The following is a 13,378-nucleotide window of genomic DNA, read 5'->3' on the forward strand; positions in this document are numbered from 1 at the left end:
AGTGAAGTTAATAGCAGCATTAGGAGTGATATCTGTCATCAGTAGCCATCTTCATAACCTGCAGTATCCGTCATCAGTAATCTACACCCCCATTATTATCCCCGCCCCAACCACACCCTGTCCCCACCCACACACCCATGCTTAACCCTGCCCCCAACCACACCCCTTCCCCAACCCCATGCTTAACCCCACCCCAACCACACCCCTTCCCGCCCCCACCGGGCCATAGAAAAATTGTCTTGCTGAAACTGGTCCCTGGTGGACAAAAGGTTGGGGACAGGGGTGAACCTAGGGTTTGTGCCGCCTGAGGCGGACGTCAGAAAGCCGCCCCCCCCCCCCCCCCGGAGGAGGGGGGCCGAGCGGAGGGGGCGGAGCGGAGCGAGCGTCGTTAGCAGGCAGAGAGCAGGCAGGGAGAGGACCTGCTCTCTGCTAAGCGTGAGGGGCGGCTGCTGGAGCAGCGCTGCGTCCACAGGGCCGCCCCAATCCACCGCTCGCTTCCAGTGCCGGGCTGCCGAGACGGTGATGCTAAGCCAGTCCAGGACAGTTTGTCCTGGACTGGCTTAGGTCAGCAAAAATGCTGCCCTCCCCCAGCATAGCGCCGCCTGAAGCGGTCGCTTCAGGTCGCCTCATGGGAGGTGCAGCGCTGGTTGGGGACCGCTGCTTTAATAAGATAAAAACTTTCTAATACCAACAGGAAAAGTTTAAAATCAAATTTTGCGTTATCGTAATTTGCACCAAAGTGATCAAACTTCATATAAAATTTGACAATTTGGGGCGTCTTTAAGTCTAACACTTCTGTCTAGAGGTATTTCTACACTTGCTCTATCACTCCCTTGCTAAAATGAGATAGTGACAATTTCTGAAGCTTAAAGGGGTTTCCAAGGCCAACTGGTGAAACAGGGTCTGATACAAGGAACCCGAACCGATCAGCTGCCATAAGCTGTTTACAAGGTATACAGCTCTACTCCGCCACTACTGCGTACGTCTCTGTACACTATATACAGAATCTGGCTCTGTACACTGCAGTGGCAGAGCTGGGGAATCCCATTCAATTCAATAGGAGCACATGCAGAGCAGCTGATCAGTGTGGGCCCCCACCAATATGACACTGATGACCGATCCTGTGCATGGTTTATCAGTATCCATTAGCCATAGCTCTTAGACACTCTCTTAAAGGGGAAGGTCTGGGATTACATATTTTAATGCAGGCAGCAGGGTAGGGCTAAAATATAAAAATGCATTGATTCTTACCTCCATCCTCGCCTCTGTTTCCGCAGCGGCCGCTGTCATCTCCTCCACATCGGTCATAGAGAGCTGCTAAAGCGGCAAAGTCACACTGACGGAACTGTAACAGTCTACAACAGGTGAGAGCGGTGACTGTCTGGAGCGTCACGACACTGCTGCATCCGCTCTGTATCCACCGGGCACAGAAATGGAATTGCAAATTTTGTTTTTGCCCCCGGGTGCAAGCAAAGATATTGAAAATCTTAAAGGGATATTAGAAAATTGCTGTATTTTTCATTATACCACATTAGGTTTTATTAAAAAAAACAAAAAAAAACAACAACTGGACAAAGTCTGTTACACAGCCAGAGCGTGAATGTTCGTTATGGCTGCCTGAGGGTCATTTTTGTGCATCATAAAGTGACCCTGCACTTGGGCTGCGCTGATCTTTTCAAAGGCACCGAGGGCCATGTCCGCAAAGTCCTCCGCAGCAGAAGCGGGCTGATCCGGGTAAAACCTCAGAAACATCTGGGCCAGCTGCCACTTGGTGCAATGTCCTATGAACTGCTTGACGTCAACACGGCCCGGCCGGATCAAGGCGGGGTCCAACCTATAATCCCATTAAAAGACAATTCTATAAAGAGCTTCAAGTCTTGTACACTCCAGTCACATCTAAAGCGGCATACAAAATTCTGCAGAGCAACTGCGACCCAAACATCCCCCGGCGGTCGCTGCTTGTTCAATGTCTATACAATCTTACAGCAGACACTGAGAAGTGATAAGATATAGAAATCTACTACACTCTGCAGAGGAAATGATGTCACAGGGCTGAAGATCTGCACAAGTTGTTCCCAAGCAGCTACAGAAATTACATTGCAGCTCTAGGAGTAACTACAGCACAGAACTAAATAAACTGACTAAATACAGAGGCCTAATACTTATCAAATATAGTGACAGCAGCTGAAACAGTACAAGAAGTCTCTATCCCACCTGTCAATGTGATTGGTTGTCATGAATACAATGCGAGCTTCAGTGGAGGCGACACCGTCCAGAGCGTTTAACAGACCGCTGAAGGTTAACCGACCAAATCCTTGATATGCAGCCGGATCTGAAGAGAGAAGAGAAATCATAATACAGGATAAGTAATGTAATGTATGTACACAGTGACTGCACCAGCAGAATAGTGAGCGCAGCTCTGGAGTATGATACAGGATAAGTAATGTAATGTATGTACACAGTGACCAGCAGAATAGTGAGCGCAGCTCTGGAGTATAATACAGGATAAGTAATGTAATGTATGTACACAGTGACTGCACCAGCAGAATAGTGAGCGCAGCTCTGGAATATAATACAGGATAAGTAATGTAATGTATGTACACAGTGACTGCACCAGCAGAATAGTGAGCGCAGCTCTGGAGTATGATACAGGATAAGTAATGTAATGTATGTACACAGTGACCAGCAGAATAGTGAGCGCAGCTCTGGAGTATAATACAGGATAAGTAATGTAATGTATGTACACAGTGACTGCACCAGCAGAATAGTGAGTACAGCTCTGGAGTATAATACAGGATAAGTAATGTAATGTATGTACACAGTGACTGCACCAGCAGAATAGTGAGTACAGCTCTGGAGTATAATACAGGATAAGTAATGTAATGTATGTACACAGTGACTGCACCAGCAGAATAGTGAGCGCAGCTCTGGAGTATAATACAGGATAAGTAATGTAATGTATGTACACAGTGACTGTACCAGCAGAATAGTGAGCGCAGCTCTGGAGTATAATACAGGATATGTAATGTAATGTATGTACACAGTGACTGTACCAGCAGAATAGTGAGTGCAGCTCTGGAGTATAATACAGGATAAGTAATGTAATGTATGTACACTGTGACTGCACCAGCAGAATAGTGAGCGCAGCTCTGGAGTATAATACAGGATAAGTAATGTAATGTATGTACACAGTGACTGCACCAGCAGAATAGTGAGCGCAGCTCTGGAGTATAATACAGGGTAAGTAATGTAATGTATGTACACAGTGACCAGCAGAATAGTGAGTGCAGCTCTGGAGTATAATACAGGGTAAGTAATGTAATGTATGTACACAGTGACTGCACCAGCAGAATAGTGAGCGCAGCTCTGGAGTATAATACAGGATAAGTAATGTAATGTATGTACACAGTGACTGCACCAGCAGAATAGTGAGCGCAGCTCTGGAGTATAATACAGGATAAGTAATGTAATGTATGTACACAGTGACTGCACCATTTGCATACATTATATAAGGAGTATAAATAGTCCGGTGCTCAATGTTCACAATATACTATAAATGGTTATGCACTTACTTTGCTTGGCCAAATCCCGACTAATAAAAGCTGCATCGACGTCCTCTAACAGAATGATGCTCTGCTGTGGAGCGACGCTCAGGAGGTGATTGAGACGGTCGTCTGAAAGACTGTTGTCGCTCAGGCTCATTAAGCAGATGCTATACTCCAGCTCTCCGGCCAGGGCTGTGCTGAGAGAATACAGAAAAAGCTGGGTGTATGGTATTTCAGGATTTCAACCACAAGTCCCAGGGACCTCAATCTTCCTACTGATGATATACTAACATCTGCCCGTGACTTCGTCTGCAGGTTGGCGTTGTGCCACTTATATTTAGGCATTGGTGTTTGGTTAGGACTGTTCGTGTGGCCCCATGTTCACCCCTGCGCGCCCTGACCCCATTTGGCGATCGCCTGTCCCTGCAGCCTCTCTACCTACCGCCTTGCTCTGGCTCCCCCCCTGTGCCGCACCCATTTCGTCCTCCGCAATGATACTCCTTCCCTGTCCCGCGTCCCCCCTCTGTATCTCACGGTCCTGCCCCCCCCCCCTCCCCAGGGCACCCCCTGCAGAAGCTGCCTCTCCTTTCACCCTTTGTCACGGCACACCGGCTCCCCTCTCCCTCCCTCGGCCCCCCAGCTGTCCCTCCTCAGCCCCCTGGCGCTCCCTCCCCAGGCCCCTGTCCCGCACCCCCCCCCCCCCTCTAACCTCCCCCCCTCCTGTGGCAGGCACCCCCCGCAACCACCACCCTCCCAACATCCCCTGCCGTGACACCCCCTTCCCCGTGTGAGAATAACACTGCGTACTTACCTAAGCCTGGGACGCGACAGTGTGCGCGAGTGCAGACACAGGCACAGACTCCATAGGCCGCTGCGGGACAGCAGGCTGAACAGAGCTTTCCGGCAGTGGCTCAGACGACCTCCTCTTCACGTGCGTTGGACCAGTTTGGACCCCCGGTAAGTGCACACAGCCGGCGCAGGCGATGCAGTTGTGGCGGCCAGACACTATGGTGGTTTGTTTGGGACGCGCCGGAGGTGTGCGAGACGCCATGTTCCTCTGCTTGCTGCCTGAAGGCTAGCGCCGCCCACGCAGTACCGCCAGCCAACGGAGTGAAAGGCTGAAGGGTCTGGGATGATGTCATCTCAGGTCCTTCAGCGAATCAGTCCATGAAAATCACCGGTCGCGGCGGCGGAGTCCAGGGGTGCACGTGGATTTATAGTAGCCTATCTTTCAATCCCGGACCCAAGTAATGTGTGTGGGAAATTTCAAGCTAATCTGTGTGTCCGTTTACATGTGATTGAGGAGCAAACATCCAAACACACAAACTATCACATTAGTAGGATTACATCTGTATGCAGAGGGAGGCCGGGAAACTGAGTGACCACCCCCGAAAGAGCAGTCAGGAAAGCGCCACTTAGTCCAACACAACGGTACTTACATAAAACTGCTCTTCCCACATCCAGGGGGCCCATATAGGAGATATCCTCTTCTGTACGGGATTCCTGGGATACAGAACAGAGAATAATATACAAAAGAAGTAACGTATACCGTAATATAATAATAATATAATAATAATAATAGTAATAGTTATAATACCATTGAGCTCATTTTTAAACTTATTACATTTCCGCTCCTTACCGCGGTCACTGTACCACTTGGGATTATCGATAAATCCTTTCACATCCTGAACAATTTTATCTGAGATTCCTTCTTCTAGCACCACAGAGGTCAGAGGGCGTCTGCGTCTTGGGAAACCAAATGGTCGCCATTCAGCACCCAGAGCAGTGTACATGATCGTCTTCCCCTCTTGCTGGCGCAGAGCAAGTTCTCTAGCTGTATGTATGAAAAGCCACAAGACAAAGATATAATGGAGGTAGTATTATAGTAGTTATATTCTTGTACATAGGAGCAGTATTATAGTAGTTATATTCTTGTACATAGGAGTAGTATTATAGTAGTTATATTCTTGTACATAGGAGTAGTATTATAGTAGTTATATTCTTGTACATAGGAGTAGTATTATAGTAGTTATATTCTTGTACATAGGAGGTAGTATTATAGTAGTTATATTCTTGTACATAGGAGTAGTATTATAGTAGTTATATTCTTGTACATAGGAGTAGTATTATAGTAGTTATATTCTTGTACATAGGAGGTAGTATTATAGTAGTTATATTCTTGTACATATATGGAGTAGTATTATAGTAGTTATATTCTTGTACATAGGAGGTAGTATTATAGTAGTTATATTCTTGTACATAGGAGCAGTATTATAGTAGTTATATTCTTGTACATAGGAGTAGTATTATAGTAGTTATATTCTTGTATATAGGAGTAGTATTATAGTAGTTATATTCTTGTACATAGGAGGTAGTATTATAGTAGTTATATTCTTGTACATAGGAGTAGTATTATAGTAGTTATATTCTTGTATATAGGAGTAGTATTATAGTAGTTATATTCTTGTACATAGGAGTAGTATTATAGTAGTTATATTCTTGTACATAGGAGGTAGTATTATAGTAGTTATATTATTGTACATAGGAGGTAGTATTATAGTAGTTATATTCTTGTACATAGGAGCGGTATTATAGTAGTTATATTCTTGTACATAGGAGCAGTATTATAGTAGTTATATTCTTGTACATAGGAGCAGTATTATAGTAGTTATATTCTTGTACATAGGAGTAGTATTATAGTAGTTATATTCTTGTATATAGGAGTAGTATTATAGTAGTTATATTCTTGTACATAGGAGTAGTATTATAGTAGTTATATTCTTGTACATAGGAGGTAGTATTATAGTAGTTATATTATTGTACATAGGAGGTAGTATTATAGTAGTTATATTCTTGTACATAGGAGCGGTATTATAGTAGTTATATTCTTGTACATAGGAGCAGTATTATAGTAGTTATATTCTTGTACATAGGAGCAGTATTATAGTAGTTATATTCTTGTACATAGGAGTAGTATTATAGTAGTTATATTCTTGTATATAGGAGTAGTATTATAGTAGTTATATTCTTGTACATAGGAGCAGTATTATAGTAGTTATATTCTTGTACATAGGAGTAGTATTATAGTAGTTATATTCTTGTACATAGGAGTAGTATTATAGTAGTTATATTCTTGTACATAGCAGTATTATAGTAGTTATATTCTTGTACATAGGAGTAGTATTATAGTAGTTATATTCTTGTACATAGGAGTAGTATTATAGTAGTTATATTCTTGTACATAGGAGGTAGTATTATAGTAGTTATATTCTTGTACATAGGAGCAGTATTATAGTAGTTATATTCTTGTACATAGGAGTAGTATTATAGTAGTTATATTCTTGTACATAGGAGTAGTATTATAGTAGTTATATTCTTGCACATAGCAGTATTATAGTAGTTATATTCTTGTACATAGGAGTAGTATTATAGTAGTTATATTCTTGTACATAGGAGTAGTATTATAGTAGTTATATTCTTGTACATAGGAGGTAGTATTATAGTAGTTATATTCTTGTACATAGGAGGTAGTATTATAGTAGTTATATTCTTGTACATAGGAGCAGTATTATAGTAGTTATATTCCTGTACATAGGAGTAGTATTATAGTAGTTATATTCTTGTACATAGGAGTAGTATTATAGTAGTTATATTCTTGTATATAGAAGTTGTATTATAGGAGTTATATTCTTGTACATAGGAGTAGTATTATAGTAGTTATATTCTTGTACATAGGAGGTAGTATTATAGTAGTTATATTCTTGTACATAGGAGTAGTATTATAGTAGTTATATTCTTGTACATAGGAGCAGTATTATAGTAGTTATATTCTTGTACATAGTAGTATTATAGTAGCTATATTCTTGTACATAGGAGGTAGTATTATAGTAGTTATATTCTTGTACATAGGAGCAGTATTATAGTAGTTATATTCTTGTATATAGAAGTAGTATTATAGGAGTTATATTCTTGTACATAGGAGCAGTATTATAGTAGTTATATTCTTGTACATAGGAGGTAGTATTATAGTAGTTATATTCTTGTATATAGGAGGTAGTATTATAGTAGTTATATTCTTGTATATAGGAGGTAGTATTATAGTAGTTATATTCTTGTACATAGGAGCAATATTATAGTAGTTATATTCTTGTACATAGGAGCAGTATTATAGTAGTTATATTCTTGTATATAGAAGTAGTATTATAGGAGTTATATTCTTGTACATAGGAGGTAGTATTATAGTAGTTATATTCTTGTACATAGGAGTAGTATTATAGTAGTTATATTCTTGTACATAGGAGTAGTATTATAGTAGTTATATTCTTGTACATAGGAGTAGTATTATAGTAGCTATATTCTTGTACATAGGAGGTAGTATTATAGTAGTTATATTCTTGTATATAGGAGGTAGTATTATAGTAGTTATATTCTTGTACATAGGAGCAGTATTATAGTAGTTATATTCTTGTACATAGGAGGTAGTATTATAGTAGTTATATTCTTGTACATATGAGTAGTATTATAGTAGTTATATTCTTGTACATAGGAGTAGTATTATAGTAGTTATATTCTTGTACATAGGAGTAGTATTATAGTAGTTATATTCTTGTACATAGGAGCAGTATTATAGTAGTTATATTCTTATACATAGGAGTAGTATTATAGTAGTTATATTCTTGTACATAGGAGCAGTATTATAGTAGTTATATTCTTGTACATAGGAGGTAGTATTATAGTAGTTATATTCTTGTATATAGGAGTAGTATTATAGTAGTTATATTCTTGTACATAGGAGTAGTATTATAGTAGTCATATTATTGTACATAGGAGCAGTATTATAGTAGTTATATTCTTGTACATAGGAGTAGTATTATAGTAGTTATATTCTTGTACATAGCAGTATTATAGTAGTTATATTCTTGTACATAGGAGTAGTATTATAGTAGTTATATTCTTGTACATAGCAGTATTATAGTAGTTATATTCTTGTACATAGGAGTAGTATTATAGTAGTTATATTCTTGTACATAGGAGGTAGTATTATAGTAGTTATATTCTTGTACATAGGAGGTAGTATTATAGTAGTTATATTCTTGTATATAGAAGTAGTATTATAGGAGTTATATTCTTGTACATAGGAGTAGTATTATAGTAGTTATATTCTTGTACATAGGAGGTAGTATTATAGTAGTTATATTCTTGTACATAGGAGTAGTATTATAGTAGTTATATTCTTGTACATAGGAGCAGTATTATAGTAGTTATATTCTTGTACATAGTAGTATTATAGTAGCTATATTCTTGTACATAGGAGGTAGTATTATAGTAGTTATATTCTTGTACATAGGAGCAGTATTATAGTAGTTATATTCTTGTATATAGAAGTAGTATTATAGGAGTTATATTCTTGTACATAGGAGTAGTATTATAGTAGTTATATTCTTATACATAGGAGGTAGTATTATAGTAGTTATATTCTTGTACATAGGAGTAGTATTATAGTAGCTATATTCTTGTACATAGGAGGTAGTATTATAGTAGTTATATTCTTGTATATAGGAGGTAGTATTATAGTAGTTATATTCTTGTACATAGGAGCAGTATTATAGTAGTTATATTCTTGTACATAGGAGCAGTATTATAGTAGTTATATTCTTGTATATAGAAGTAGTATTATAGGAGTTATATTCTTGTACATAGGAGGTAGTATTATAGTAGTTATATTCTTGTACATAGGAGTAGTATTATAGTAGTTATATTCTTGTACATAGGAGGTAGTATTATAGTAGTTATATTCTTGTATATAGGAGGTAGTATTATAGTAGTTATATTCTTGTACATAGGAGCAGTATTATAGTAGTTATATTCTTGTACATAGGAGTAGTATTATAGTAGTTATATTCTTGTACATAGGAGTAGTATTATAGTAGTTATATTCTTGTACATAGGAGTAGTATTATAGTAGTTATATTCTTGTACATAGGAGCAGTATTATAGTAGTTATATTCTTGTACATAGGAGTAGTATTATAGTAGTTATATTCTTGTATATAGGAGGTAGTATTATAGTAGTTATATTCCTGTACATAGGAGGTAGTATTATAGTAGTTATATTCTTGTACATAAGAGTAATATTATAGTAGTTATATTCTTGTACATAGGAGCAGTATTATAGTAGTTATATTCTTGTACATAGGAGGTAGTATTATAGTAGTTATATTCTTGTACATAGGAGTAGTATTATAGTAGTTATATTATTGTACATAAGAGTAGTATTATAGTAGTTATATTCTTGTATATAGAAGTAGTATTATAGTAGCTATATTCTTGTACATAGGAGTAGTATTATAGTAGTTATATTCTTGTACATAGGAGTAGTATTATAGTAGTTATATTCTTGTACATAGGAGTAGTATTATAGTAGTTATATTCTTGTACATAGGAGCAGTATTATAGTAGTTATATTCTTGTACATAGGAGTAGTATTATAGTAGTTATATGCTTGTACATAGGAGTAGTATTATAGTAGTTATATTAGTTATATTCTTGTACATAGGAGCAGTATTATAGTAGTTATATTCTTGTACATAGGAGTAGTATTATAGTAGTTATATTCTTGTACATAGGAGCAGTATTATAGTAGTTATATTCTTGTACATAGGAGTAGTATTATAGTAGTTATATGCTTGTACATAGGAGTAGTATTATTGTAGTTCTATTCTTGAACATGAGAGGAAGTTTTATATTAGACTCCCTTAGTTATACCTTCTTGTAGAATGTTGAAGAAAATATCACGATTGGTTCCTACAGCAGTGAAAGTGACAGATTCCCAGGGTGTTCCGGTGTGTAAGTCTATCATCTGTTTCTCACGATTTCTCTCTATGCGAATCCATTTATTTCGATACCTTCAGGACAACATGAACAGTTAATATTATTCATCTCCGGATGTTCTGAGATGTTTGATCATTTGTAAACATTTATCTCTAATTAAAAAAAAAAAAATCCCCAATGAATTGAATTTCCTGAATTTTCTGCCCATTTGTGAAAAAGTCTGGGTGACAAATAACAAAACTTCCAGTAGGTCGCGGTAACTGTTTTTTACCCAGCTTTTCCAGATGCTGATAGCACAGACACCCAGTCATATAGGAAAGCCTCTCCTGCTTATATCTAGCCATATTGCTAAATAACTGTACCCCGATTTAGTGGAGAAGCTGTCGGCAGCCATACTGCTCATCCTAATTTCACATAAACAGACAGAAACATCGCCCTTCTTACTTTGGGCTGTAAACGCTGTCATCAGGGGACACTTACCAAATAAAGTGATTTCCAGGACTGGGTACAAAGTCGAATTTGGTGCTGATGCGGCCGCTCTCATGCTGTAGATACGACGTCTCCACACTTAAATGTTGCGTACGTTTAGCATGATGAGAGATCCAGCTCAGCAGCCAATGGTAACTCTTGTCTTTACTGGGGACCTCCAGGGTAATCATATAATGTCTCCTGAAGGCCACCATTCCTAGCTGGGCACCTTTACGGGCCAGTGCCAGTGCCGTGCCCACACCCACCAGACCAAACCCTGCTCCAAAGTAAGGGTTGTCCTTCAGGGCTGCCAGGAAGTCTGACAGCGGCATCTTGAGAGATGACGGAAACTACTGGAGATGGGATTATCTTCTGTGTCGCATTCTGTAGAGATGGAGGAGAAAATGGTCAGCAGGGCGGCCAAAGCATAAAAAACATGAACTCTTCTAATACAGTCACAGCTTGAATTCTTCTGCTGCGCTCAGGTTCTGTAGGTGTCCCGGGCCCCAGTAACGCTGGGTCCATAGTGATGCATTGTCATATGTATGGACCCCCTATGCACAGGATAGGTCATCAGTATGCGATTTGTCAAGATCTGACAACCAGATCTCATAAAAATCATCTGATCTGACAACCAGATCTCATACAAATCATCTGATCTGACAACCAGATCTCATACAAATCATCTGATCTGACAATCAGATCTCATACAAATCATCTGATCTGACAATCAGATCTCATACAAATCATCTGCTCTAGCAGACTCTGGGAGCCGGAAGCTACTAGTAAAACTTGTGAACGGGGCGGCTACTATTCAGGTAATAGGGGAGTTGCTGCAGGTGACGGAACCATCACTGTCTTTGAATGGGAGGCGTCCTGCACGCTACGCCTGTCCACTAGAAGCTTTCAGCACCCGGAGGCTCCTAGAACAGATGATCTATGCGGGGACAGGGTGTTGGAAAGGTCATCAATATGAAGACTTGATTTAGGCTCAGGCCCCATGTTGCAGAAACACAACTTTTTTGTTGCAGATTTTGCTGCGTTATTTTGAGCCAAAGCCAAGAATGGCTTCAGAATGAATGGAAACTATCCAGGAAGCTTCTTATATCTCTTCCTTCTGCTCACTCCAATCCTGGATTTGGCTAAAAAAAAACGCAGTAAAACCTGCAACAAAAAAAAGCTGGGTACTATTCCGTTATCGGGCCAGCAGCAGCGCATTTCAGCACCAGCTTTCGGGACAGCAGTTCAGTTCAGCAGCGGGAATTACAATGACATCCGAGGACTGCTGGCCCGATGCTTGTGCCCAGTAGCCAGTACATCAATGACCCCCCCTCCATCTCCTCCTCCTTCCAGTGCTGCCCCCCAGCTCTCCTTACATCTACCCCGTACCCTCTCCCCGCCACATGACTAAGCCGATGCTGGCCCGATGATAGAGGCCGTGCTTGTGTGTAGTAGGCAGTACATCGATCGATGCCCTCATCCTCCTCTTCCTTCCAGTGCTGCCCCCCAGCTCTTCTTACATCTGCCCCGTACCCTCTCCCTGTAATAGGCCTCACCGTAAATCTTGAGCAATGAATGCTACTAGATAGCCGCCGGACGCTGCAGAAAGTTTGTCCCTCCGGCTCGCTGTAGCTCACCGTTCCTATAGTCGGCGTGTTTCTTGTCAGGGCCTGGATTGAGCCCCGGTGTCTTTCCTTTCGGTCTCGGTACTAGCGCTGAGGTGAGGCCTAGTCGTGTGGCGGGGAGAGGGTACGGGGAAGATGTAAGGAGAGCTGGGGGGCAGCACTGGCAGGAGGAGAAGGATGGGGGAGGGGGGTCATCGATGTACTGGTTACTGGGCACAAGCATCGGGCCAGCAGTCCTCGGATGTCATTGTAATTCCCGCTGCTGAACTGCTGTCCCGAAAGCTGCTGCTGAACTGCGCTGCTGCTGGCCCGATAACGGAATAGTACCAAAAGCTGTCTAAGCCAGGGATAACCCAACCTCACCGGGGTTCAGGTGAAACGCAGGACTCCTGGGGACCAAGAGAGACGGGAGAATCGCTGTGAGATATTTATCATCATTTTGGTTTTAGTTAATAATACAATAAAAGGTCCAAGTTTTCGACATTTCCTTTAAGAAGCTTCCCCTTTAACTCCCCAATAGGTTCTAATAGGAAAAGTTGTCATATTGTATAGAACAATGGTAAAATAAACCAGTTGCCATGATGTAGACAATACACTTCATACTAATCATATAATAAAAATTAAAGTGCAGTTTCCCTATAAGATGTTTGTGCCCCCTCCCACCTTGGGTATGCCCATACATGTAATAGGAGCAGTATGGGTACAGTATATAGCGCACATGGTGCAGTATAACCTGTCTCCAGGTCACAGGATGGTCCCTGCAGCTCCAGAGGTCACAGCTCCTTCCCTGCTCCAGTCTCTGACACGCATGGCCCAGCCACTTCCGGTTCTGTGCGTTCCGCGCCTCGCTCTACGTCACCGTCTGCGTTCCAAGCATCATTGATCTCAGTGAGGTGGCACACGTCGCTTC

At 40.5% G+C, this 13,378-nt stretch overlaps 1 protein-coding gene across 2 annotated transcripts; it reads right to left on the bottom strand.

Annotated features, from left to right (window-relative positions):
- Nucleotides 1-1,487: 1,487 nt before the first annotated feature.
- On the bottom strand, nt 1,488-13,300 carry BCS1L (BCS1 ubiquinol-cytochrome c reductase complex chaperone). Of its 2 annotated transcripts, none has more exons than XM_075285711.1 (8): nt 13,202-13,300; nt 10,856-11,227; nt 10,310-10,449; nt 5,185-5,379; nt 4,985-5,048; nt 3,573-3,742; nt 2,215-2,332; nt 1,488-1,834 (listed from the first exon to the last, which is right to left on the bottom strand). In XM_075285711.1, the coding sequence occupies exons 2-8, from the start codon at nt 11,173-11,175 to the stop codon at nt 1,582-1,584; spliced, it is 1,260 nt and encodes a 419-aa protein (XP_075141812.1). In that variant the 5' UTR covers nt 11,176-11,227; nt 13,202-13,300; the 3' UTR covers nt 1,488-1,581. The 2 variants fall into 2 exon arrangements, with proteins under 2 accessions (XP_075141812.1, XP_075141811.1); XM_075285710.1 differs by having other exon boundaries at nt 13,187-13,300.
- Between the last annotated feature and the right edge of the window lie 78 nt (nt 13,301-13,378).

This window comes from Leptodactylus fuscus, chromosome 8 (genome assembly GCF_031893055.1).
Source record: "Leptodactylus fuscus isolate aLepFus1 chromosome 8, aLepFus1.hap2, whole genome shotgun sequence".
Taxonomy (NCBI): Eukaryota; Metazoa; Chordata; class Amphibia; order Anura; family Leptodactylidae; genus Leptodactylus; species Leptodactylus fuscus.